General features: G+C 58.8%; 3 protein-coding genes across 5 annotated transcripts; all 3 read left to right on the forward strand.

Annotated features, from left to right (window-relative positions):
• The first annotated feature begins 427 nt into the window (after positions 1–427).
• Positions 428–4,574, forward strand: SLC34A1 (solute carrier family 34 member 1). The gene is made up of 13 exons (XM_005523780.2): positions 428–552; positions 765–884; positions 1,010–1,192; positions 1,530–1,658; positions 1,736–1,879; positions 1,989–2,100; positions 2,192–2,387; positions 2,576–2,671; positions 2,785–2,884; positions 3,114–3,281; positions 3,436–3,552; positions 3,698–3,822; positions 3,931–4,574. Exons 2-13 carry the CDS (start codon positions 779–781, stop codon positions 4,483–4,485), a joined length of 2,031 nt encoding a protein of 676 aa, XP_005523837.1. The 5' UTR covers positions 428–552; positions 765–778; the 3' UTR covers positions 4,486–4,574.
• Positions 4,575–5,406: 832 nt separating this feature from the next.
• On the forward strand, positions 5,407–6,580 carry LOC102102017 (alpha-2Db adrenergic receptor-like). Its single transcript, XM_005523779.3, has one exon. It carries the CDS (start codon positions 5,407–5,409, stop codon positions 6,433–6,435), a length of 1,029 nt encoding a protein of 342 aa, XP_005523836.1. The 3' UTR covers positions 6,436–6,580.
• A 3,649-nt stretch (positions 6,581–10,229) lies between these two features.
• Positions 10,230–25,250, forward strand: GRK6 (G protein-coupled receptor kinase 6). 3 transcript variants are annotated; one of them, XM_005523657.3, is made up of 16 exons: positions 10,230–10,332; positions 13,343–13,438; positions 15,909–16,021; positions 16,326–16,403; positions 16,605–16,705; positions 17,927–18,019; positions 18,324–18,387; positions 18,981–19,121; positions 19,799–19,989; positions 20,754–20,791; positions 20,921–21,010; positions 21,097–21,305; positions 21,555–21,692; positions 21,921–22,058; positions 22,194–22,328; positions 23,836–25,250. In XM_005523657.3, the coding sequence occupies exons 1-16, from the start codon at positions 10,281–10,283 to the stop codon at positions 23,884–23,886; spliced, it is 1,728 nt and encodes a 575-aa protein (XP_005523714.1). In that variant the 5' UTR covers positions 10,230–10,280; the 3' UTR covers positions 23,887–25,250. The 3 variants fall into 3 exon arrangements, with proteins under 3 accessions (XP_005523714.1, XP_087919670.1, XP_014108727.1); XM_088063544.1 differs by having other exon boundaries at positions 22,240–22,328; positions 23,107–25,250; XM_014253252.2 differs by lacking the exon at positions 23,836–25,250 and adding an exon at positions 23,107–23,227.
• The last annotated feature ends 896 nt before the right edge of the window (positions 25,251–26,146 follow it).

Here is a 26,146-nt window from a genome sequence, read left to right on the forward strand (position 1 = left end):
GACATTGTGCGCTGGGCAGAGCTGGGTCCCTCATGGCTGATGCTGCGATGGCACTGAAGGTGCTGGATGTGTGTGCATGGCCTCACCTCTGATTTGTGATGGATGCCCCAGCAGCACCAGCAGCAAGCCCTTCTCCTCCTCCTCCTCCTCTTCCTCTCGTGCAGTGGATAAACCAAATGGCACCAAACAATGGAGAGCTGAGGCTCCTCCAGCATCACCTCTTGGGCACTGGGCTCCAGCAGTGCCCCGGCTTTGCTCATCACTGTGGCTCTCCCAGACCCCGGGCAGGCGAGGCGGGGAGTGCCGGGGCCGCGGTACCCTGGGGGCACGTGCCCCATCCCGCCGGGGCCACGGCTGACGTGGGATGTGTGGGGGTTACCCATTAACTGCAGGAATTTCTGGGGAGGAGGTGAGCAGCAAGCGGAGGCGAGGGGCAACGCGGGGCTCCTTAGACTTTGCTCTTGGCCTGTGTATAAAGGGCCACTTCGCTGGACAGACGCGTGGATGTGGCATGTGGAAGTGGCACTGCCCTGAGTGCCTGGCCACCCCCAGGTGAGCTGAGCCCTGGGCGGGAGGAGTCCCCTTCCTGCCTGCCCTGCCTGCCCTTTGGGAGCTTGCTGGGCTGGCACAGCGGCAGCAGGTGGCCCAGGGGACCAACAGATGATGGGATGGTGCTCCTCAGTGGTACCAGCACTGCAGGGATTTGGGGGGACGAGGCAGTTGGTGCAGCACAGCTGTGGTGACATGCGGCCACATCTGTTCAGCCTCAGCAGGAACGATGCTGCCCTACCGGACGGAGAGCCCGGTCCTGCCCGGTCGCTGCCCGGTGCGAGGAGGAAGGGTTGTGCATGGGCCACAGTTCGCCTACTGCCCCAGCCCCCAAGGTAGGCACCTCTTCCTCCTCCTCTTCCTCACCTGGCCCAGCTCTGCTTCTGGCAGTGCTGGGCTCTCCTCTGCAGGGAGGTCCCTGCAAGGACGGGGCTGTGACATAGGTGCCCTCTCTCCCCAGCTCTGCACCGGCTGCCGGGTGCCCACACCTGCCCCTTCACCGTCAGTGCTGTGCCTTGCCCTGACCATGGCTTCCCCTGCCCCGGCTCCCCGGGGCGCCTGCGCGAGGGCCGGGAGCGGTACGAGCTGGACGCGCTGTCCTGGCAGGGGCACCGACTGGGCTTGGATGAGCTGCAGAGGCCAGGTGAGACCTGGGGAGGTGGTGGGGGCCTCGCAGCACCTGGGCTAGGGAACACCCCAGAGATCTGACAGAGGCACCTGGGGTACTTGGGTGCCAGGACTGTGGGGTGCCAGGATGGGAGGGGAGTGCTGGTGGAGAGACCCTCAGTGTCCTGGGGTGATGTGGGAAGAGCTGAGGACAATGGGGGAGCTGGCACAAGGCACTCCAGGGTGGGAGGAGATGGAGGGAACCCTGGGACCTGTGCTGCCAAGAACCATGAGAGTGGCATAAGGCTGTAGGAGCCTGGGGAGCCAGGACCATGCCATAGCAGGAGTTTAACACTTTCTCTTGTCTTGCACAGAGCTCGGGTGCTGGGCCAGGGTCCAGTCCTTCTGTGTCTCCCTTCTAAAGGTGCCCCTGATGTTTGGGTTCCTGTACCTCTTCGTGTGCTCTCTGGACGTGCTCAGCTCTGCCTTCCAGCTGGCTGGAGGTAGCAGGGTGGCAGGGATGCCTGGGAACCTGGTGGCACTGGCAGTGCCAGCAGCCTGTGCTCACATTCTCTTACAGGCAAGGTGGCGGGGGACATTTTCAAGGACAACGCCATCCTCTCCAATCCAGTGGCAGGGTTGGTGGTGGGCATCCTTGTGACCGTGCTGGTGCAGAGCTCCTCCACCTCCACCTCCATCATCGTCAGCATGGTCTCCTCAGGGTGTGAGTGTGCCCAAGAGGCTCCTGGGGACCTGAGGCTGAGGGAGAGGATGGATGGATGAGGTCACCCTGAGCCGGGCCATACAAGGCTAGCACGTCTCTCTGTCCCCAGTGCTGGAGGTGCGCTCTGCCATCCCCATCATCATGGGCTCCAACATTGGCACCTCGGTCACCAACACCATCGTGGCCCTCATGCAGGCTGGTGACCGCAGTGAGTTCAAACGGTGAGAGCTGGATGGGTCAGAGGACACTTCTGAGGCTGGGGGCTCCCCCTCAGGACCACCTCATGCCAACGGGCTCCTCCATTCTGCACAGGGCCTTCGCCGGTGCCACGGTGCACGACTGCTTCAACTGGCTCTCAGTGCTGGTACTGCTGCCACTGGAGGTGGTGAGTGGGTACCTGCACCACATCACCCGCCTGGTTGTGGCCACATTCAACATCCGCAGCGGGAAAGATGCCCCTGACCTGCTGAAGATCATCACAGAGCCCTTCACCAAGCTCATCATCCAGGTCTCCTCATCTGTTATGTTTGCCAGCGTAGTACGCCACTGCCTGGTGGCGATGTCCCCAGCACTGGTGTCCCTTTGATGGCAGCTGTATCCAAGTGTCCCCAGGCTGACACTGGTGTCCCCATGCCAGTGAAGATGTCCCCAGCCTGTGGGTGCTGTTAGCCCTCTCCAACATGTGTGTTGTTGCAGCTGGACAAGTCTGTGATCACGGGCATCGCGACAGGGGACGAGAGCCTGCGCAACCGGAGCCTCATCCGCGTCTGGTGTGGCCCTGCATCTCCACAGGTGAGGGGCCTGTGGCCCTGCTGGGGCCACCAAACAATCCCACAGAGGATGGGTGGTGGGCAAGGGCAGGCTGAGGATGCTGCAGCCAGCTGTAGCCCACCTTCTCCCTGCAGATCGCCACTGCAGGGCCTGGGACCCCCCCAAACTGCACATCCCCCAGCCATTGCAGCACTAAGGGCATCGAGGTCCTCCACAACGTCACCAGGCAGAAGTGTGAGTGGGTGTGGAGGGCTTGGGCAGGGCTGTGGCACAGAGCATGGGGCTGGGAAGGTGTGAGAAGGGCTGGGGGTTGTACACGTGATGGAGAAGTGCTGGAGTCATGATGTGGGGCAGGGCTGGGAGATGCTGCGCTGGGGTCCAGGTGTGGGGCTGTCTGTGGGGGCAGGTTTGTGAGCGGGGCCGGGCCAGCCCCAGCCCCTTGCCCAGCCGTGCTGTGGGGCAGGTGAGCACCTCTTCACCGACACACCACTGCCTGACCTGGCCGTGGGGCTGGTGCTGCTGGCCGGGTCCCTTGTCGTGCTCTGCACCTGCCTCATCCTCCTGGTCAAACTCCTCAACTCCCTGCTCAAGGGGCAGGTGGCCAAAGCCATCCAGAAGGTCATCAACACTGGTGAGTAGGATGGGGACCACATGCCACATGGCCACCCATGCCCATCTCCACCTGCCATCCTCAGACCTGTCCCCGGCTGCCCCTGACCCCCAGCCCTGATGTGTCCATGCCCATGTCCCTGTTTGTGTCCATGCCCATGGCCATGCCATGGCAGACCTCCCACACCCGCTCAGCTGGCTCACTGGGTACTTCGCCATGGTGGTGGGTGCTGGGATGACCTTTGTGGTGCAGAGCAGCTCTGTCTTCACCTCGGCCATCACACCCCTGATCGGTGAGTCCCGGCCATTCCTCATCCCCTGCTGTGTGCCATCCCCTGGCCTGTGGGTGCTAAAGCACTCAGAGGGACAAAAGGAGCTGTGCCTTCTTGGGATGGCACTGCCAGGAGCGATGGGATGGACAGGGTGCCTCTCCCACAGGCCTGGGGGTGATCAGCATTGAGCGTGCCTACCCATTGACCCTGGGCTCAAACATTGGCACCACCACCACTGCCATCCTGGCTGCCCTGGCCAGCCCAGGGGACAAACTGGCCAGCTCCTTCCAGGTACAGTCAGCCGGGGGCCATGGCTGGGCTGGACGGGGTCACTGGGCAGGGCTGGGGCTGGGGGAAGCCCACGTGCCCTGGGGCCTGATGGGGATGCCATCCTTGCAGATTGCTCTGTGCCACTTCTTCTTCAACATCTCGGGCATCCTCCTGTGGTACCCACTGCCCTTCACCCGCCTGCCCATCCGCATGGCCAAGGCGCTGGGCGAGCGTACGGCCAAGTACCGCTGGTTTGCCGTGCTGTACCTCATCATCTGCTTCCTCCTGCTGCCCTCCCTCATCTTCGGCATCTCCATGGCGGGCTGGCGGGCGCTGGTGGGGGTGGGCGCGCCCTTCCTCGGCCTCCTCTTCTTCGTCGGGCTGGTGAACGCGCTGCAGGCACACAGCCCCGGGCGCCTGCCCAAGTGGCTGCAGACCTGGGATTTCCTCCCCGCCTGGATGCACTCGCTGCAGCCGCTGGACCGCGTCATCACCCAGGCCACCCTGTGCTGCACCGACCGCTGCCGCAGCCCCGAGGGCTGGGATGAGCACGATGGCGCTCCCCGCGACAAGGCCAGGCTGGGGCTGGACAACCCCGCCCTCTCCTACCCCGAGGAGATGCCCAGCCCCACCATGCGGGTGGGCTCTCCTCGCCCTCTCCCGCACGGTGCCACACGGCTCTAGCTGGCAATGCACACACAGGGCTGCTGCTCCTGTGGCCGCTGGTGCCCACCGTCCCTGCTCAGCTCTAATAAAGGGGGAGCGCCCACGCCCCTGTGTGTGTCTCTTTGGGTCCTCCCTCTGCAAACCCTGCTGTCACAGGTACCCCACACCCACCAGGCTCCCCGTTTCCCACCCACCGCCATTGCTCAGCCCAGCTGGTGCTGGGGGCACACCAAACACTCGTGCTGCGGGACACATGGTGATGATGCCACAGCTGAACCCTGAGGTCTGTAGCCACCCGTACTGAGCTGTCACAGGCAGCATCTTCTGGCTCCTGCCTCATCCCCAAAGGGCTGAACTGGTGGGGTCCATGGTGCCTCACTGTGTGCCACAGCAGCATATCAGTGAGCGAGGCACAGCACGGGGCAGCCAGGCAAGGTGCTGCTGTGGTGCTGCTGGGCTGGGATCAGCAGGATAATGACTCGGCATGGTTGGGCAGTGCCCCTGCACCACCGGGCACCCTGGCACCCGTGGCTGGAGCCCTCCTACCATGGCGACCCTGAAAGGAGCCCTTTAAGTGGCAATAACAGCTTCTCCCACTGCCCACAGATGTTTGGGTTCCTGCCAATGATATCGGCCCACCCTTCCCTCCTTCCCTCCTTCCCGCCCGCCCTCCTCCGGACTGGGACCAGCAGAGCCAGCAGCGCTGCCGTGGGAGCCTCTCTGTTTTCCCAGCACCGTCGCTGTCCCGCATGCCCAGCCGGGCAACCACTGGGCCAGGACGACCTCGCCACCAGACCGGGTCAGTGAAGGAGTCAGGCAGCCGGGAGAGCCCTCCGGGGACTCAGCGATGCTGGGGCTGCGCCGCAGCCGCTTCGGGACCGGTGAGCAGGGTGGGGGAAAGCCCCGTGGGCCTTTATCTGCTTGAGGGGCCGGGCCAGCATGGAGCCAGCCAGCGCCCTTCCCAACATCTCCAGTAACAGCAGCGGCGCCGGCAGCGCCCCACACTCACCAGCAGCCACGGGACTCATCTTGCTGGCCGCCCTGTCCGTCCTGCTGGCCACGCTGGTGGGCAACGCTCTGGTGGTAGTGGCCATCTCCACTAGCCGGGCTCTGCAAGCCCCACAGAACCTCTTCCTTGTGTCCCTGGCCTCGGCAGACATCCTGGTGGCCATCCTCGTCCTGCCTTTCTCGCTGGCCAACGAGGTGATGGGCTACTGGTACTTTGGTGGGCTGTGGTGCAGCCTGTACCTGGCGCTGGACGTGCTGCTCTGCACCGCGTCCATCGGGCACCTCTGTGCCATCAGCCTCGACCGCTACTGGGCCGTCACACGGGCGGCACGGCTCAACCTGCGCCGCAGCCCTCGGCGGGTGAAGGCCATGATCGGGGCGGTGTGGGCGGCAGCGGCCCTGGTGGCACTGCCACCACTCCTGCGGCCATGGCCGGGCGGGAGGGAGTGCCAGCTGAGCCAGGAGACCTGGTACGTGCTGGCCTCCTGCGCTGCCTCCTTCTTCGTCCCCTGCCTCGTCATGGTCGCCGTCTACTGCCGCATCTACCGCCTGACTGCCCGGCGGGCGGCTGCCCTGCTCGCTGCCCGCTCCCCGCGCCCCTCCAGCGGTGATGGAAAGGTGTCGGGAGTTGGGATGCCGGGATGGAGGCGCCGGAGCCAGCACCAGAGCGTGTTGCTGTGCCGCCGCCGGCTGGTGCGGGCAAGGGAGCGGCGCTTCACCGTCGTGCTGGCTGTGGTGATGGGGGCCTTTGTGCTGTGCTGGTTCCCCTTCTTCTTCACCTACAGTCTGGGGGCTCTCTGTGGAAAGGGCTGCCACGTGTCCAAGCCCCTCTTCAACTTCTTCTTTTGGATCGGCTACTGCAACAGCAGCGTCAACCCCCTCATCTACACCCTCTTCAACCGGGACTTCCGTGCTGCCTTCCGCCGGCTCCTCGCCGTCCCCCGCCGGCACTGCTCTTAGGGACCTGTTGGGACACCGGGGACGTGGCCCCCAACCCTGCTCAGTGCTCACAGCATCTGGCCCTACCACAGAGCTTGGATGGCAGTGCCAGTGTGCAGCTTGAGGTGCTTCTGGAAATGCTGGACTGAATAAAACGAGACCAAAGCCTGTGCCTGGTGCTGGCATCTGCCTCCAGGGAGCCCAAAAAGCAGCACCAGCTGCCAGCACCTTTTGTCACCTGCATCACCCCACATGTAGGTCTTGCAGCAGTGATGGTGACAACTTGCTGTGGCAGCTCCAGTGAGTACCAGCCCTCCCCACTCTCAGATGAATGTCCGCACTCTCTTGTGCAGGGGATGGACCCCACAGCTGCTGCGAGGAGACAAAACCCTCCATGTGGCAGCGTCACCAGCACTGGGCTGAGCTGGCTGTGCCACCACAGCAGCCCAGTCTGAGCCTCTCTGCCGGGGCTGTCCCCTCTGGGAACGTGCCAGCTGTGCTATGTCACGGGGGCTCTGTGAGGGCACACACGTAGCCACGGTGGGGAATGAGGGTCGCAGGTCTGGTGTGGACACCCCACATCCTGCTCGGGGGCTGGACTGGGATCTTGCTGCAGGAGGGAAAGGAGGAATGATATCTCAGTGCCGGAAAGGCCGTTCTCCCTTGGGAGAGTGTCAGAGATGGGATCGCATGGGAACAGGCTCCGGCACAGCCTGACGTGCAAGAGGCCACAGAGGCAGCTGTGGGGCGAAGACCCGGGGGCAACCGCATCCCCCTTGGGGGGCAGAAGCTGCCCCACACCCACCCTGCCTGGCTGCCTGCATCGCTCTGCACAGACACCCGGGGGTCAGGGGCTGCTCCACTTCTTCAGCTTTGCTGCTCAAAATAGAAAATCTCAAAACATTGGACTTTCTTCTGGGCTAAAAACAGCCGCTGGCGCCTGGGAGCTGGAGCCCAAGGAACACTGGCCCCCGCCAGCCCCCCCAGCCCCTGTCGGGGTGGGTGCAGTTCAGCTGGGGTCTGGGGGGGCTGGATGGGATGGGATGCTGGATGGGATGTGGGTACTCGCAGCAGTGAGGATCCCCAGGAGGGATCACAGGTGAGGATCACAGTGCCTGCTGGCCCCATGTGGGGAGGCTCATGGTGTGAGCTTTGGAGTCAGCAGAGGTTCCCAGTGGAATTGGCTTGGGATGGGTCCCAAGTGCTGACTCCTGGAGGCGTCTGGCCCCAGTGGTTGGAGCTGCACAGGCATTGCCTGCGGAAGGAGCTGCCCTATCGCTGCTGCCCAGCTTCCCCTCCTGCGACCGCCATTCTCTTTCTCACAACTAAACAACATTTTGCCTCTAAAAATACCCAAATGAGGGCAAGTAGTGGGGACCTGGCCAGGCCAGCTCTCCCGGGGGGCACCAGCCCTGTGGCAGCATCCCAGGGCCCCAGCCAGAGTACCAGGCACTGTCCGTTCTCCTGGCATGAGCACACAGCTCTGGGATGCTGCAGGGCAGGAGGGGACAGGAAACAGCTGGAGGGGGCACACAGGGTCCCCCCTGCTTGGGCAAGGCCACACCAACATATTGGGGCAAAATCCGAGTCAGCAAAGGGAGATTCAGGCTGATGTCTGAAACATCCAATCCTGAGCACTGGATGAGGTGTTGGAAGTGCCTGGTCCCCCTCTTCACCCAGCTGGAGTGATTGGAAGAGCTCCCTCACTGAGCATCTCCCACTGCATCCCCATCCTGCACTTCAGCCTATTGAGAGCAGATGTGTTGAGCAGGTCACTCCATATCCCTGCAGCAGCCATTTCTATTCCAAGTTTGTACAAAGTCTGTTTCTCTGTTTCATCTGCCACAGCATGACCTTTATTTCTGCTGTGTTCATGAGCCACTGTGACTCCAGTGCCACTGGGAAAGTGGCTCCCCTTGAGGTGCTGATTTTTGCTGCCCAGTTGCAGCACCTGTGCCTGGAATTGCATCCTGCATTTTCAGGCTTTTTCTTAAATTTCCTAAAATTGTTTTGAATTACTCCCCCAACAAGTTTGGGTTCAGAGCCCTCTCCCTTTCCAGCCATCCCCTCCACAGAGCTAAAAAGCAGAGTGGCAGCTCCACCACCTGAGCTGCTGCTGGATCTGTTGGGGACATCAGGATCCTATGGACACTGGTGCTGCTCCAGCAGCCTCCTGTTGTCCATGACTCTTGTCAGTGATGGGAACAGTGCTGAAAAACGTCAGGTGGGAGGAAACAGAAAATAGCAACCCAAGGGTTAATGCTGGAAATGGATGGAAACAGTCATCTCATTTTAAGTTCAAAATAAACATGTGCCAGCTTTGGAAGGAAAGCAGCTCTAAAAGAGGAGCTCTCACAGCATGAGCTCATCCCTCCAGGCAGAGTGACAGAGAGATTACCCCCAAGGTGTGGTGGGGCAAAGCATCCTCCCCCTTCTAATCACTGCAGATTCATACCCTGAAGATATGACATCTGATTTCCAGTGGATGCTGAAGGGCACAGCGGCCACGGGCAGTACCAACTGCATGGACAGTGAGTGCTGAGAGTAATTTGTGTTATCATCATCCTCACTACATGAACCCTTCTCTCCTGCCATGGGCCCAGGCTGCCATTGACACACAGCAGTCAAGGGACCTGCCCATCACCTCCTCCATGGCCAGCACCATCACACCTGCTGCCACCAACCACTGGGAAGGAGACATCTCCCATGGGCTGGAGCAAGAGACAGAAGCCGTGAGAAGGCAGAGGTGATGTCCTCACTCAAAGCCAGGGCAGACACCACTTGGTTTAAGTAGATTAAGGAGCGTTTTTGTGCCCAGGAGAGGCAGGGAGATGGGCAGGTGATCTGAGGGGCTGACAGGTCATCAAGGGGTGCTGCAGTACAGGCCAGCAGTGCAGGGAAACCAGCGACTGCTTTGCTGCGCATCGGGTGGGGAGAGGTTCCCATACCACAGCTTTTCCTCACATAGGGTAATGCTGACGCTAATGTTGGTATAAGCTTAAAAAAATGGGTTTTAGAGCAAATAGTTGGTGGAAAGAAACTGGTGGGAGCTCAGACACCAGAACAGAGCTGTCACGGTCAGCTGCTCTGGGGGATGAAAAACCCAAACCTCCACGGCAGAGGTGACCACGGAGACAGGGCACAGCGCCGGAGCTTGGCTCACCCACCCCGGGACCGGGATTGACCGAGACACCGGTGAAACACGCGTGGCTGCTCGGACTTTATTGAGGCTGCAAAAATGGGGGAGGACTCCCCTAAACACGTAACTGGTTCCAACAGGGGAGCGCAGGACACCTCGGAGAGACCCACGCCCGACGGAACGACACCACAACGGCGACACCACCGATCCCGGGACACCCTCAGGGCTTCCAGGCGCTCATTTATAAGCAACCGCTCAGTCCCACCCGCCACAGAACGTCCTATTACGACTCGTTCTGCAGCTGAGTGGCAGCTCCACACCCAATCAGATGACGTGGGAGGCGGGGCTCCCTGAGGTGGGCGCCATTAACTCTCTCCCGATCAGTTCGCGGCGCCCCCTCTGAGTGACATCTCGCCCTCCACTCAGCGACCGCTCCCTCGTCCCGGCAGCGCTTTACCGATGGCCGCTGGATGACGTCACTCACCTGGCTCCGCCCCTCCCGCCGCACCTCACAGGGCCAACGGGAGGGCGGTGGCGCTGCGGAGGGGGCGGGGCTTCCTGAGTGGACGTGCCAATGAGAGCGCGGCGCGGGAGGAGCGAGGGCTTGCATTGGTCGGGCGGGGCACGGGGGGCGGGGCGCGGCGGCGGCGGCGGGGGGCGGCGGGCGGCGGGCGCGGGCCGAGCGCGGGGAGCGGAGCCGGCGGGAGGCGGCGGCGCCCGCGGGCCCATGGAGCTGGAGAACATCGTCGCCAACACCGTCCTGCTCAAGGCCCGCGAAGGTGAGCGGCACCGGAGCTGGCGGGGCGGCAGGCCCGGGCTGCGGGCCCCGGCGGTGCCGCCCCGGGGTTCGGCCGAGGCGGTCCTTCCCGGGGCATCGCGGCCTTGGCGGGGAGCGGGGAGGTGGCGGCGCGGGCTGAGCACAGGCATTCGGTTCCCCCGTCCGGCGTGGGGGTTGCCCGGTGCTGTGCTCGCTCCGGGGGTGTTGATCTCTCTCCCGGGCGGCCTCGCTGCTTCTCCGGTGTAGATCGCCCCATCTTCCACTCCAGAGGCTGCTCCAGCTCCTCTGGCACCGGGGAGAAGCAGCTTTGGGTGCTGTAGGAGAAAAAAAAAAGTTTATTTCGGTCCGGTAAACTGCTGCTTCCCACACACGGGCCGATCCCGAAACTGCAGCGGGGAGCCCCACCCGTCCGCCTCCTTCACAGCAGCCCCGGCCCCCATCTGCGGGGCTCCTGGAGCTCTGCTGCGAGCCCACACCGCTCCCACTGCTCCACGGCCACGCTGAATTCCAGGCCCCCGTATGGGATACAGCCTGGCAGCAACGGGGCTGCAACAGGCGAGCTGCGTGGAGAAGCCTCAGGAGGGGATGGGATGTCTCACACAGGATCCTAGTGCTTTGCACAGAAGATCCGCTTCAGCCAGGCATCGATGGGTTCATTAGATCACGTATGTGGTGGGGAAGTACAGTGTCCCCTGTCCCATGGTGTGCAGTTGGTCAGACTGAGCCATCCTGGAGCCTGAGAGACCCGCTGAAATCCAGTTAGAGAGCTTTGGAGATTAGATTTGTGGGAGCAGAAAGCAGCGAAATTAAATTTGCACGGGCAGAAACATTTCCAATCTGCTTAAAAACCAGGCTAAGTGTAAGTACTCCTGACACAGCGACCGTGGTGGACCATGACGTTTGGGTTCATAATGGCAAGGTTAGGTTCAAAACCAAGCAGCAGGGTTTGTGACCTCCAGGCACGAGGCCCAGCTTCACATGGAGTGACCTGGAGACTGTCTCCTGTTGTGCCCTTGGGGAATGGAGTTTTGGCACTGATGCAGCGTGAGGTGCTGGACGGCTGATGCTCCTGGTGCTCTGCTGGTGCCTCTCCCTCGGCAGCAGTGGGCAGTTTGCAGGCAGAAACAACTCCGTTTCAACAACACACTTGTGCCAGGTGGTTCTTGGGCTGTGGGAGCCATAGGTGTCTGTGCTGCCTGTCTGTGGCTCTCCCACCTGTGGCTGTGGTGGCCACTGGGGTGAGCTCAGACAACTTCTGTGACAGGACAGAGCAATTTTGCAGGCCAGATCCAACAGGGCTGGGTTCCTTTTTCCAGCCCAGCGTTTTTGGAGCTTCCTAGGCTGGTGTGGGAGTGCAGAACTGAGCTGGGGTGTGCTGAGGAGCTGCTGACAACCACGTTCAGCTGCTGCCACAGCACAACCATGCCCTGTGTTTGGTCTGGCCCAGGGAAGGTGAAGGGTTCTTATCCCTCTTGCCCTGACAGAGGGACAGCAGACCAGCTCTCATCCATCACCCAGCCCTGAAGCTTGCTCCTGGAGAGCTCTGGGTGGCAGCCCCTTGGCCCATCCCCAGCCAGGGGTGCTGGGAGGTTGCTGTGCAGGAGCCCAGCTCCCCGCTGGACTGTGGGCCACAGTGCTGGGAGGGCGGGGGAGAACTGCGCGTGAAGGACGCTGGAGCCTCCTTTCAAAGCAAACAACTCAAGGAAATGCAACCTCCGGGTGCTGTGGGGCTTTGCTCTGCCTTTCCTTGAGCTCTCTTGGGGTGAGGATGGCCTGTCCTCCCCTGCCCTCATTTTGCTGCCCCCATCCGCTTCATTGTCGCTGACAAGAAGGTGTCTGCGCCACTGGTTTCTTCCAGCCCAGCTTAGCCTTGAGTCACTTCCTTCCTGAGTTTGTACAATCGTGTGGCCCAGCTGCTGGTGCGGGGCAGATGCAGTGCAGGGACCCACGGTGTGCCAGGGGCTCGGACCTGGGGCTGGCACCGCATGAGGCTGACCAGTATGGCCCCAATCCCACCTGCCTGTCCGTGTGGGGTGTCTGGCGGCGCAGGGAGCTGGATGCCGGGGAGCTGTGTCTAGAGTTTGGGGCTGAACTGCATCTGCGGTGGAGGAAAGTGTTATGAAAGTGTTTCTCAAGAGCTGATAAATTATGTTCAACCCTTCTGTGATTTCAGAAGGCCAGGCCTTGGGCCCAACTCTTGGCCTGACCACTTTGGCAGGGTGATCTAATGGATTTCCAAAGAGAGGTGGGAAATTGTGTGTGTTGGCACTGGGAAAGCAATCCCTGGAGGTTGGCTGATCCCAGCAATCGGTACTTAGTGCTTGCTATGATGTAAATTTTTTGGTCTATCTAGAAGCTTTCCCACCCTGTCTTACAGCACTGGGCATTTACTCCAGCAGCTGAAGCTGGAATAATACCTGGTTCTTGGATCTGGATTTTCTGAGGCTGGTTTATCTCTGGAGAAAGGTGGGAGTATCCCCACTTCACAGGTGGGAAACTGAAGTGATGAGCCCCAGGCAATGCAGTGGGTTGTCTGTGGAGCCAGGATTAGAGCAGGAATTCCTGTCTCCCAGTTTTCATGTCCTCCCTCTGAGAGCCCCTCCCTGGAGTAAGCAATCAGTCTGGAATAAATAGATGGCATGAACATCTTTACTGCACCAGGAAGAGCTTCACACCAAGTAGGCCATGGCCTGGAGGGGTGATTAGTTATGCAGAGGTGCTAGGGACAGGCTGGGAGCCAAGAACTGCTCTGGCTGTGGACACTCCTGCCCCTGGTGGGATTCTCCCATCATGAAAGTGTTCAAGTTCTTGTTTGGGATTTGTCCAGCATCCAGAGGTTGGTCTGTCCTTTTCCACTCCAACACTTTTGCCCCTTCAGGAGATGGTGGTACCACTTAGGTCTCGTTTTCCTTGCGTGGACTTAGAGAGAGGCTCCTTCCTCAGGCCAGGCTAGGCTGCAGTCAGACACCTTTGCCTCCTGACTCATGGTACAGATTTTGTGTGCCCTGCAGGTGGTGGAGGAAACCGGAAAGGCAAGAGCAAGAAATGGCGCCAGATGCTGCAGTTCCCCCACATCAGCCTCTGCGAGGACCTTCGGCAAACCCTGGGTGAGATGCAGGGCTTGGTGGGAGCCAGTGGGCCAGAGTGTGGGTGGGAGTTGTGCATCCCTAGCTGAGTGTCAGGGACATATAACGGGGCAAAGCCCAGCCAGGATTACTTGGAGTTCAGGGTGTAGGGAGGAAATAATAGGTAGGTAAGTGGCTGATGATGTACCCACACACCTGTAAGACTGATGAGCTTCACTAGGGGAACATCACCTTCTGTGTGCAAACAGGCCTGCTTCATGCTGCAGAGTTTTGGAGTGTCACTCTGGGGTGCCTTTGCAAAAATAACAAAGGTCCTGCTAACGTTCTCTGTTCTCCCTGGCTGGCTTCAGCTCAGCTCCACAGACCTCAGCTTCTAACATTCAAGCAGTAGCTCTTGTCCGGCAAACTGGGTTCTTGCTGTGTGGAGTGGATGAGAGCTGGTGTTGAGCAGGGCTTGGCCTATCATTTTCATTCTGTACTTTGTACTCTTCATGGTTTTAATGTTGTTTGTGCAGCAGGCTTGGTCCTGAGATCATGTGAAATTGTTTTGGGGCACAGAGAGTGCAAGTGCTTTGCTTCCTGGGAAGAGGAGAGCTTGTTTAAGTTTTCAATCCGGATTCAGCTGCCAGCTGGAGAGTGGCACAGCACTGGCCTTGTTTCAGAACAGGTGTCACTGAAACGAATGGGTTTGGGAGGTTTCTGCAGCTCAAATTCCCAGTTCTGCCCTGCCCAGGTTTTCTAGTCCTGGCAGTCCTTTGGGCCCCATGGAACTGTAGTACTTGGAGAAACTCAACCTCACTCATCCACACTGGAACCCTCGAGCTCACAGCAGCCCAATGCAAGCTGTCCCCACCTCCCTCTGCCACACAGCCCTTGCACCATCTCTCAGGGCTGGCTTCACAGCCAGATGTGACTGTATGGAAACTCCAGCCTTGGATTTGCTGCTGGCTGCCTCTCTGGAGCAAGGTCTGAGTGCTGAACAGGACTCTGGCTCTCCTTGCAGTTCCCGTCTTGACCATCCAACTGCTTTCTGCCTCTTTGACTTGCTATGCCCTCAGCAGAGCTTTCCCTCAGCATTTGTCCATCCTATGCCTGCAGCCACCCTTCCTGTGGCTATCATGTTTTCCAGCACTGAACTTCACACATTTGCCAGCATTGAGTGCTGGTGGTCTCTGTGTCTGCTGTGCTGCTATCCAGGACAGCGACCTTGTGAAGATTTGGGAAGCAAGTCCTTCCCAGCCACTGGCTGTCACCACCCGTGTCTCACTTCCCCTCAGAGAGGCACGTGAGAAGTGCTCTGACCCAGGTGGCAGCAGCTTCACTTGGTTTTCCCATGGGAGAGATGACCCTGTTCCTTGTGCTTGGGCACTCTTTGGCTGGGGTGTCTCTCTTTTCACCTCATTGCCTGCTGGAACGGAGTTTTTTTCCTATTCCAGAGTCTTGGCAGGACCGTGGGCACGGTGGGCTGGTTGCCCACTGCAGAATTAAGCTTTTTGTGCCCTGACCACAGGGAGTAACCTCATGTGAGCCTGGGCAGCGACCAGGGCAGCCGAAAGCTTCTGATCTCACCGACAACAAATTCTGGTCCTCCCCAGCTGAAGGGAACTCCTTCCCCTGCAGACACAAGGAAACCGGCTGGTGCGGCGGAGCTGGTGAGGCCACCTCCTCCCCCACCACAGCCCGCCTGGCTCTGCACTCTCCTGCACCCTCAGGAAGCTGCAGCTTCCTCGGGAGAAACTGCTGCACAGGGAGGGGAAGGCTGGGAGTACCCAGCGCTGGGATCCCCTGGGTGGCTGCACATCTGCACTGCAGGCAGCCCCCAGCTCTAGGTGGCAGCGGCTGTCACAGAAATGTGTTCTGGCCTGCGACCAGACTACATCTCATGAGTGGAAGGGGAGGAAAAAAGCAGAGAACTGGAAGTGCTCTGGATAGTCAAAGGGGTTTGTGCCTGGGATGCCAGAGTTCAGAGAAGTGTAGAAGGAATCTGCAAGAGTTGATGTCCAAGAAAGTGGCTGTCCCATGGAGTGGGGAGTTCTGACTGCTGTGTGCACATCAGCAAGGCATCTGTGGGAATGGTGCCTCCCATTTTGATGCTGCTGCTTCCAGCAGGGCTTTTGTGAACACAAGTGGTTTGAAGGAGTCATCAGAACAGCTCTTGGCCTGGAAGATCTGCCTTGAGATAAGCTTGGTGTGTTCCTCAAGTTCCAAGGAAAGTTGTGTGTCTGGAGTAGTTGGTCTGTGGAGAGTGGAGAGAACCTTTAGGCAAGCAGCTGATATGGAGGTCCTTTGCTAGGAACAAGAGGTTCAGGCTGAACAGAACAAAGTCCCTCATCCCACTGGATGCACTTCACTCTCCTGGGAGTCTCAGGCTGGTGGGACCTGTCAGCAGCCCAGCTGAGGAGTCACAGTACCCCCACTGCTGCCTGGCCAGGGCAGTGGGCTGGGACTGCTCCTTTGGGATTTGGCAGTGTGACCTTCTCCTCGTTTGCAGAGCGGGACTACCACAGCCTGTGCGAGAAGCAGCCCATTGGGCACATGCTCTTCCGGCAGTTCTGCGAGACACGCTCCGAGCTCTCACGCTGTGTCAAGTTCCTGGACGCCGTGGTAAGAGCAAAGCCCGTCAGGCTTCATTGGGGGAGACAGGGATGTTCTGACACCCTGGGCACGAACTGGTTGGGTGCTCCAGCAGGTACTTCTGGGCACATGGGGTTTTCCTGTAGGAAAAACTTGTGAATTGGAGCCCAGATAGGGCTGGGCCTTTGCTTAGGGAGATGTTTGCTGGAGATCTGGTTTTCAAGAAGAGCATGGGAAACTTTGGGCAGAGGGTGTTGCTGTTCCACAGCTGTTGCCCAGTAGCAAGGCTGGGTTTTTGGCTGGACCTGCCCCTCACACTGTTTGTACTCTCCAGGCAGGGTACGAAGTCGCTCCAGATGAGAAGAGGAAGGAGTGTGGGCAGCACCTGATTGAAAAGTACTTGAAGCCAAATGTGAGTAAGAGGGTTGTGTTTGCTGCCTGCAAAGGTAGAACAGTTGGAAAGCCAGCAGCTGACATTGCCCATGTCCTGCCACAGCCAACATGCTGAGCCACCACACCACCTCACAAGCTGCCACACTGCTTTGCCCACTGACCCTAAGGCAGGACCCTTGGATTCTGCTCCCTCTGTCTGACTCCATCCTTTTGTCCCCAGAGTGAGGACCATGTGCCTGAAGTTCCCTCACAACTGGTGGATGCCTGTTGTGAGAGGCTGGAGCAGGAACCTTCCAAGGAGCTTTTCAAGGAATGCACTAAGTAAGTTGAGGGGGCTGTACCTGCAGGTCACACATGGCATGGGAATGCTGCTGCAGCTGACTCACCTTGTCCCCTGTGGTCCCTTCCTCTGGGAGAGTGAGAGCTGCTGCTAAGGCTGGGACCTGGGGAGTTTTGGGCCAGCAGTTTGCAGTCCAGCTCCAGAAAAGCAAGCACAAGGATATCTTGTGCTCTGGGAGCCACAAGCTACTGCAGAAATCTCTGTCTGTCCTCCCAGTTGGAGTTGCCATTTGGGAAGACCCTGTACCAATGTTATTCCCAGTGTTGTGCCAGGATGTTGTAGGCTCCTGCCAAGCTGAGCTGATAGGAGCAGTCTGTGCCAGCTGTCCTGTCCCGCTGGCTGCAGAAGTGGCTGTTATGGTTGAGTTACCCTGGCTGTTGCTGCAGGGGTCTAAGGTCACCTCTGTTCCCATCACAGAAGCAGTGGCCGAGGTCCTGGCAGCGGGTGTGAAGCGGAAGCTCTTGGGCAAGCCAGGCTTGCAGCCTCACCCCTCCCTGCACAGGAGCTGGAGCGTGTTGCCTAACTGAGTGCAGGGCTGTGGCAGCACATTTGCTGCAGTCTTCTGGGGAGTGTTAGCTCCGTGTGTGGTAACCAGAGTCGTGTCTGAATGCAGAGCCTCCGGGCTGGGCCCTGCCTGCTCTTGGCAAGCTCTGAAAGGGGAGAGCCCATCCGCTTCTCCTTGATGCGTGTTTCCAGTCTAGACACTGTGTCTAAGGCTCCTCACTCCACTGGGCAGCCCTGGCACAGCTCTCCGAGGCAGTTAGCTCTCTTGAGCGGGATCCCCTGTGGCCTTTTGTGCTGGATATTCATCTGATAGTGAACAGCTCAGCGCCTGGTGCTGAATGTTGCTAGCAGCTGATTACAGCCTGTGTGCCCTGTGAGCAGAGGGGCAATTACAGAGTCCCATTGTTTCCCTTTGTCCTGCAGCCCTGGCTGGTGCCAAGAGACCACAATTAGCAGTGCCAGCCGGGTCCCAGGGCGCTGCATTTGTCACGGTGGTACCTCCAACGCACCTTCCTTTTGCATCAGGCTTAGCACGGAGCGGGGATTTCTGGGCCAGGGCTATGTGTGCGATTCAGCACCAGGCTGGGTGAGGGATGGCAAAGTAAAGAGTCTTTTGGGGCTGTTCACCTCCTCTTTCCTGGCTTTTTCCAGGGCTGTGATCAGCTCTCAGGAACCATGCTGGCTCTGCTCTCTCCTAGGCTTATCCACGACTACCTGAGCGTGGCTCCCTTTGCCGACTACCTCGACAGCTTGTACTTCAACCGCTTCCTGCAGTGGAAATGGCTGGAACGGTAATGCTCCCCTCACCTCTGGGAAACCTGCACAGTCCTCACACAGCCTGCCTGAGGGCTCCTTGGGGCTCCTTCCCAATCTGGGCCCTGGCAGGAGCCAAGAGCCTGGCCTTTGCTGTCCCTCAAGGCCCTTTACTGGCACCAGCAACAGCCCAATCTTGCTTGCTTCACAAGGAAGCAAGGCCCAGTTTAGCAGGGGTTTGGGGTGAGCCACAAACAGTCAGGCCAGAGCATGAGGTGGTTTGGTCTTCAGTCCCTGCTGTCTCATTGTTCACATCTGACATTGGTTTCCTTTCTCTCACAGGCAGCCAGTGACCAAAAACACTTTCCGCCAGTACCGTGTGCTGGGTAAGGGCGGTTTTGGGGAGGTGAGTAACCACCATTTCCTCTGCGTTCAGGGTACTAGGCACCCACTGTTGCCTGCTGCCTGAGGCAGAGCTGGGTTGGCCATCAGGGTGCCACAAGCTGCTCCAGCACCTGGAGGCAGGTGCTGCTGGCTGTGTGGGCTGTGGGGACTGCATGCTGGGCTATGTTCTGTGGCCTGTCAGCTCTCCCTGAGAGGCAGGAGCACACCTCTCTCCAGGTGCTGGAGGTGTGGGAGGTGTTGTTCAGGGTTGGTAGCATGAGCCCTGTAGTGCCTGCTGCTAACTGGGCAGAGTCAAGTCTGTTCCCTGTGTCTTGACAAAGCAAACTGCACTCCTGTAAACTTCCTGCCAGGCTTCCTTCTGTTTGTGGAGTGGCCTTCTGTCTTCCCAGGCACCAGCCATGGTGCTGCTAAACTTGTTAGAGGCATTACAGCTGGCTCCTGCTTCTCTGTAACATCTGGAGCTGTCACTGTTACCTGTGTCTTTGATTTGACAATGGGCTTCTTTGCATTCCTGTGCCTCTTCCTGAGAGCAGAACCTAAACCCCTACTCTGGGATTGGCAGTGGGAGGGTGCTGAGCCTTGTCCTCCCTCCAGGTGTGTGCCTGTCAAGTGCGTGCCACAGGGAAGATGTATGCCTGCAAGAAACTGGAGAAGAAACGGATCAAAAAGAGGAAGGGAGAAGCCATGGCCCTGAATGAAAAACAGATCCTGGAAAAAGTGAACAGTAGGTTTGTAGTAAGTACATAGGAATTGCTCTCACTTTGCTGTGATGCTGGATTCTTCCTCCAACCAGCCAGCCTGGCACCTCTGTGCTCCTCACCTGGAGCAGAGAGGCAGGAGCAAACTCTGCCCATGGTGCAAGATCCTGGTGGCTGCACGTCTCTCCCAAGGCTGGGGTGTGGCAGGACCTTTACTGCCTCCACAACATGCTGTAAATGCCCCCAGAGTCAGTCCCAAACATCCATCTGTGTTACAGGCGCCTTTGTGACTTTTGGGGCACAAATAAACAGTGAGAACTGTCTCTCCAGACAGTGGGGTGGGGAGGAGCCCAGTCCTGAGCTGTGTGATTGGGATCTCTGCCTTGGTGCAGTGAGGTGTGGAAAGCCTGAACCTCCCTTTGCAGAGGGTTCATCAGATGCTGCTCCAGTGTTGCTGTTGAGTGCTGCCTGCCCCTGGGAGAAAGCAGCTTTGGCTTGGGGAAAGTGTCCTCCCTGTCCAAGGAAAGCTGGGGGTGTGCTGGGACTGCTGGGTACTGCCATCTCCTCCCTGGGTTCACAGAGTTGTTCCTCTGCTGGCAAAGGCCCAGCCCCGAGCCTGTGAATGGCTGCTTGGGTGGCAAAGTGTCCATGGGAGTGTGGGCACCTCCCTCTTCCAGCTGTGTCTTCTAACAGCCTTTCTGCCCTGAATTGCAGGTGAGCTTAGCCTATGCATATGAAACTAAAGATGCTCTCTGCCTAGTGCTGACCCTCATGAATGGAGGGGACCTCAAGTTCCATATCTACCACATGGGAGAGGCTGGTTTCGAGGAGCCCCGGGCAGCTTTCTATGCTGCTGAGATCTGCTGTGGCCTTGAGGACTTGCACCAGGAGAGGATAGTGTACAGGTTCGTGCTGCCTGATCCCTGCTGGGAGAGCTTGTAGGGCCTGCAGCAGCAAGAGTTCCTGCTGCTCTTACCAGCCCAGCTGGGTCTGTCTGCTCAAGAAAATAAACTCAGGCTTGAAAGCAGCACAGAGCTGAGTGAGAGGAATTGGCAACAGAAAGCTGATCTTGTGGGGGAAATGGAGACCTTAGCTTGGCTTCCTTGTGCTGGTAAATGATCGCCAAGAACAGGATGTGATCATGCTATGAATGTTTCAGGGCAGGCACTGAACTCCCTGGGCAGTATTGACACTAGAACAAAAGGAGGGTAGGCTGCCCCAACGTGCTCAAGAGCTGGGAAGGAGGGAAAACAAATTGATTGTACTCACAGGGGCGTGATGCAGTGTTAGGATAGCATGGCTAAACACAGGCCAGGAAATCCCTTCTGGTCCTACCTTGCCCTGGGGCAGGATAAGCAGAGAAGCCTCTGCTCCTTCTCACTTGCATGGCCTGCCCCATAGTGAGTTCTGAGCCTGCAAAGAGGGAGCCATCCTCAGGCTCACTGCAGAGGGTTGAAGGTTGCTGTCTTGCACCTCTCTGCCCGGGAGGGGAGAGCTTGCAGGGTCAGCTCTGGAGCAGAGGGTGAGGGGAAGGTTATCTCTGTGCCCGAGGCAGGGGCATTGCATCCTAAAGTTCCATCCTTATCTGTGACTTGTTGAGATGTGGCTATTGCTTGTGTCCTTTGCTTTGACAACAGGTTTCTTGCTAATCAAGTCCCTTCCCTCCTAGGGACCTGAAGCCAGAGAACATATTACTGGATGACCATGGTGAGTGCAGGGTCAAGAGGAGTTGAGTTTTTTCTTACTCTGCTTGAACCAGGGTTACCCTGTGTTTCTGGCAGCTTCAAACACTGCCCCCTGACTTTCTCCTGTTACCTTGTCCCCTCCTCTATGCAGGTCACATCCGTATCTCAGACCTGGGACTAGCTGTGCATGTGCCAGAGGGCCAAACAATCAAGGGCAGGGTGGGGACAGTTGGCTACATGGGTAAGTGAGCCTGGTTTAAGCAAAAAATGGTTCAAAAGTTGTGCTCTTCCTGCCCTCACACATCCCTCATGCCTGCTCCTCTGCAGCTCCGGAGGTGGTGAAGAACGAGCGCTACACGTTCAGCCCGGACTGGTGGGCTCTGGGCTGCCTGGTGTACGAGATGATCGAGGGCCAGTCCCCCTTCCAGCAGCGCAAGAAGAAGATCAAGCGGGAGGAGGTGGAGCGGCTGGTGAAGGAAGTGCAGGAGGAGTACTCGGAGAAGTTCTCGCCCTGTGCCCGCTCCCTCTGCACCATGGTACGGCTGTGCAGCCCTGTCCCTTCTCTCCCACCACGTCTGTGCATGCAGCAGCAGAGCATCAGGGCTGCTCCCTGCAGAGGACAGCCAGCTTCCCTTGTCCCTGATAAGGCAGCACAGAAGGGTTCAGAGTGCCTTCATTCCTTGCCTAGCAGGCCTGTGCTCTCCCTAGAACACACTGCAGGAACCCAGACCTGCTCTTGCACATCACACCCTTCACCCAGGACATTGATTTCCTTTGTGTCACAGCTCCTGTGCAAAGACCCTTTGGAGCGCCTGGGGTGCCGAGGAGCTGGGGCCAAGGAAGTGAAGGAACACCCTCTCTTCAAGCACCTCAACTTCAGGAGGCTGGAAGCCGGCATGCTGGACCCTCCCTTCAAGCCAGATGTAAGTGCCCATCTGTTCCTGACCTTTTCAGTCACTGGTGCTGTCAAGGAAAGAGGGAACCCTGGCATGGGGAGATGGGGCCCATCCTCTTCCCTGCTCCTGGCAGAACAGTGGTCCAGCAAGTTCTGGGCTGCAGGGAGAGGTGGCCTTGGCTTGGCCATGAGCAGCAGTTGGAGGTGGTGACATCAAGGTGGAGCCTGGCATTAGAGCAATCTTTGTGCTGCATAGCCCCAGGCCATCTACTGCAAGGATGTTCTGGACATCGAGCAGTTCTCCACAGTGAAAGGAGTGGAGCTGGAGCCCACAGACAACGACTTTTACCAGAAATTTGCCACGGGGAGTGTGCCCATTCCTTGGCAGAATGAGGTAGGTCTTTGCTCCTGCTTGTGCCATGGCTGAGGGCAGTGTCCCTGTGCTGTCCCCACTGCTCTTATGCTCTGCTGGGCCCTCGGTGATGGGCTCCATGTGGCAGTTGCTGCAGCCTTCTTTTCTCCCTTCCAGATGATCGAGACAGAGTGTTTTAAGGAGCTGAATGTCTTTAGCACAGATGGCACAGTGCCCCCAGACCTGGACTGGAAAGGGCAGCCTTCTCCACAGCCCAAAAAAGGGTTACTCCAGCGCTTGTTCAGCAGACAGGTAAGGGTTTGCCCAGCATTTCCTCCCCAACCAGTCTCCCAGCAACAGTGATCCTGCTCCTGCCTGTGCCAGGCAGGTCTGGCAGGGAGGTGGGCACGAGAGGGCAGCGAGCAGTCTCCCCTAGTGTTGGGTGGCCAGACCCTAGGGCTTTCAGAGACATCTGTGCAAGGCTGCAGGGCGCCAGCCCTTGCCTGGCTGGCACTCCCTGTGCAGGGGGAATCAAGGGGGCTGGGAAGGAGTGTCCTGGCTAAACATGCTGGATTCACCCAGGCAGAGGGATGCTGAAGACTCTAAAATATTAAATCATCTCCCTATCATCCCTGAACAAATCCTTGCTCTTGGAATGGGCTGTCTGGGCTCCGTGGAGCACTTCAGCTAGATCTTGAGCCAGGCAGAGAGCAGCTCTTTTGAGGGACGAGGAGAACAGAAATGTATTTATTGCAGCTGCTGTGAGCTTGCTTGTCTGCCTGTTTCCTCTGCCCAGGACAGTCTTTGCCTTCTTTCCAGGCCTGGCAAAGCCTGGGCTGCTGCCTCTCAGCAGCTGTGTGCAGCTGTAGGACTCCAGCATGGTTGGCTCTGGACCCACTCAACCACCTGGTGCTGACTCCTGCTCTTTGGCAAGCTCCGAGTTGTGCTTTGCAGTTCAGTGGGCTGCCCTAGCCAGAGCCAGCTCTGGGGATACCCAGCCCTCCCTGAGGCAGGCAGGACCTGCCAGAGGATGGGCAGCTGTTTGTAGAAGAGGTTGAGCTGTGATTTCCCACGTGTTTTCTCTTTCCAGAGGTGAGCAGTCACTCCTGGCTGCTCTGCTCAGGGAAATACCTGGTGGCCCACGGACATGGCAAGATCTGGGAAAGAGGAGTGTTATCCTTCAGTGCCTATTCCCTTCCCCTGGCAGAGCACAACCTGCTTGTTGTTCTAACTGCCCCCTGAGCCACTAATCCAGCATCCCTGCTCTTGCTGCCTTTGTGGGGGGGCCTTGCCCTCAGCTTGAGCCAAAGTTGCCCCTGCACTGCCGCTGCTGGGAGTTCTGCTCCCAGGGGGCTGTGGGAAGTTTCCTTCACTCCTCTCTGGATGTCTGGGACACACAGAAGGGTTGAGAAACTGTGAAGGGTTTGGCATGGCCCCGTGCTCAGACTCCTATTTCAGCAAAAAGGACTTCAGCTGCTTTCATGGCCTGCTGAGCCCTGAGCAGGGCCGAGCATCTGTCCCTGGGTGGCTGCAGTCCCTGGAGCCTGGCTTCCTCACAGCTTCTGAGCTAGCCAGCTGTGTGCTCACCAGTCTGTCTGCCAGGGGCTGAACCTCCAGATGCAGCTGGACTGTTCTCTGCAGTCTGGGGGTCCCCTCCAGCCCCTTGCCTCCATGTAGCTCTCCCACACACAGGCTGGGGGGAGCCTGGCCCATCCCTGCCAGAGGGCAGCTGTAGGCTGGGTTGTGTGACCATGCTCACCCTCTGCTTGCTGTGCTCCTCTCTCCCTCCCTCTCCTTCTCCTTGCCCTTCTGACTTCAGGACTGTTGTGGAAACTGCAGCGACAGTGAGGAAGAGCCCACCCGGCTGTAGAGCACAGACTGTTCTCCAGCCCTTGGGACCCCCTTGCCTCTCCCGAGTGCCCAGCCTGAAGGACACGGTCGCAGTGGCCCCACAAAGTGGATTTGTTTACAGTTTTATACGTCTGAAGACTGTGAGGATGATTCCAAGGCTGGCAGCAGCAAACGGCTCGGGCTGAGGTGCCTCTGACCAGGGGCAAGCCCTGAGACAAACCCAGACACTTCCAAATCTGCCACTTGGGATGCTGCTGCTGCCACCAGCTGCCTCTCCCGTCCCAGGCCCAGAGTGGGAGGGAGGGATCGTGCTGGTGTGGGCTGAGGCCAGGCTGGAGCAGCTCTGCTGACACATTCCACAGTGCCGAAGCAGCACCGCAGGTTTGATGTATATTTATATGTCGGTCTGTACATATCACACATCGGTTTTTAATCTATGGGTGGGGGCCTGCATTGCCCCCACCATGTCACAGGCACAAATCTCCTCCTATGGGAGGAGCGACGCTCCCAGCTTTGTTCCAGGGAGTCCTGGACAGAGGCCTTCTGTGCCTTGAGGTGTCTAATCATGTTTCCTGGACCTTTCTGGCCGTGCTGAGGTGTCCTGGCTCCAGCGGAGTCCATTGCTCAGCCCCGAGGCACAGGAAAGCACTGTGCCAAAGCGTCTCCCGTTGCGTCCTGGCAGCAAGCATCAGTGCCTTGTCCTCATGTCCCTGTCTGCTGGAGCCTGCTGCCTCCTGCCTCATCTCACACGTGCTGCCAGCTCTGGTGAGCTGCTCCCGAGCCCCTCTCCAGACCACTGGCACGGTGAGATACAGCTGCTCTCGGGCACCTGCTGCTGCTGTGGCCAGAGGGTTGGTGTGATCCCCGGCACGCTGCAGGATGGTGACAGCACAGTTCCACCAGCTCCAGACCTGTGCATTCCAGGGGTGTGGCTGTCCCCAGGCCCAGCTCAGTGGTGGAGGAACAGACACATAAAGGACCCTGCTCTCGGAGAGCAAAGCTGTGCTAAAGGGAGTGTCCCTTCCCAGGGTCATGTGAAGCTGTGACCCAAGAGTGAGTGGGACCCTCTTAGTGTGTGTCCCCAGGGCTTTTGGGGAGCCAGCACAGCTCCTGCACCCACGGGCAGGAGCCCTCTGTGGGGAGCAGTGTGGGGATCAGCCCACCTCTCCATTCAGCTTGTCCTATCCCCTCTTGTGTACACTTGTCCCAGCTGTGTCCTGAGCAATAACTTGTCCCTTCTGTGTGTGTGTGCACACGTGTGTGCGTGTGCTGCTGCCTCTGCTCATTCTGAGCCAGGCCCCCCAAGGGGGCTGAGCACCTACTTGGACCTGTGGTATCATTTGCTTGCCTTGCACTAAAGTCGGAGAGTATTTAAATTTTTAACCTTTTGTTAAGTGTAAAGATTACTGTGCCTTGTATTGCTCTCGTGTCATGGGGGTCATGCTCCAGGCTATACAGGGTTGGTGGCTGTAAGAAGGGGAGTGGGGACCTCATTTCTGGGCTGCCATGGGCTCTGCTGCTGCTCCTGTCCTGCAGGGAAGGGCTGGGGTTGCTTTCCAGGGCAAAAAGGGTGATGTTGGCTGAGCCCTGAGCATCACAGATGACCCTCGGTGTCTTCTATTGCATGTTTTGGGTCAGTGTCGGGGCATGACAGGTATGAGGCATTGTGCTGTTCGGGACACTTGTGCCTGCTGCCATGTCCATGCCCAGCACAGCCCCTCCTGGGCTGTCCCAGGTGTGCTGTGGGGCTGGGACAGAGTCCTGCTGCCCTCTGGTCATGGTGAATTACTGCTTCAGGGGGGCCACCATGAATGGGAACCTTGTGGCAACCTAATGGGAACCTTAGCCCAAGGAAGAGCCCCCTCCAAGGGGGGTGACACGGGGTGAGGGTCAGGACGGTCACCAGGGGTGAAACAGTCAAAGGGGGGCAGCCTGGTTGGGGACATGTGGTTTTGGGGTCTGGGGCCGGTGGCAGCGGCGACAGCCTCGTGCGCAGCGCGGGGGGGCCACACGCAGCTGCACTGGGATGAGAATAGCAAGTGCGGCCGGGTAGCTAGGGAACAGTTGCTATGGGAGCAGGCCGAGGAGGAGTTCTCACACTCAGAGGGGGCATCTTGGGGTAAAATCCAGGAATTTTCTGCAGCCATGGAAGGAAGGAAGACAGGCGGGGGGATGGGGACTGCTTGGGGATTGCTGTTCCAAAGACACCAGGCAGGATGCTTGTGCCGCCCTGCCGGCACTGCCTGTGCCATGGCACCCTGGCACCAAGGTCCTGGGGT

Source organism: Pseudopodoces humilis, chromosome 17 (assembly GCF_049639895.1).
Source record: "Pseudopodoces humilis isolate 2021_Gansu_Grassland_sample_001 chromosome 17, ASM4963989v1, whole genome shotgun sequence".
Classification (NCBI taxonomy): Eukaryota; Metazoa; Chordata; class Aves; order Passeriformes; family Paridae; genus Pseudopodoces; species Pseudopodoces humilis.

Bases quoted from the DNA above. Each gene is read 5' to 3' on its own strand.
- GRK6 (XM_088063544.1), top strand. From the start codon at position 10,281: ATGGAGCTGGAGAACATCGTCGCCAACACCGTCCTGCTCAAGGCCCGC. The intron at 10,333-13,342 runs GTGAGCGGCACC...TGTGCCCTGCAG, and splicing joins CCTGCTCAAGGCCCGCGAAG to GTGGTGGAGGAAACCGGAAA. The intron at 21,693-21,920 runs GTAAGTGCCCAT...TGTGCTGCATAG, and splicing joins ACCCTCCCTTCAAGCCAGAT to CCCCAGGCCATCTACTGCAA.
- LOC102102017 (XM_005523779.3), top strand. From the start codon at position 5,407: ATGGAGCCAGCCAGCGCCCTTCCCAACATCTCCAGTAACAGCAGCGGC.
- SLC34A1 (XM_005523780.2), top strand. From the start codon at position 779: ATGCTGCCCTACCGGACGGAGAGCCCGGTCCTGCCCGGTCGCTGCCCG. The intron at 1,880-1,988 runs GTGAGTGTGCCC...CTCTGTCCCCAG, and splicing joins CAGCATGGTCTCCTCAGGGT to TGCTGGAGGTGCGCTCTGCC. The intron at 2,885-3,113 runs GTGAGTGGGTGT...GCTGTGGGGCAG, and splicing joins CAACGTCACCAGGCAGAAGT to GTGAGCACCTCTTCACCGAC.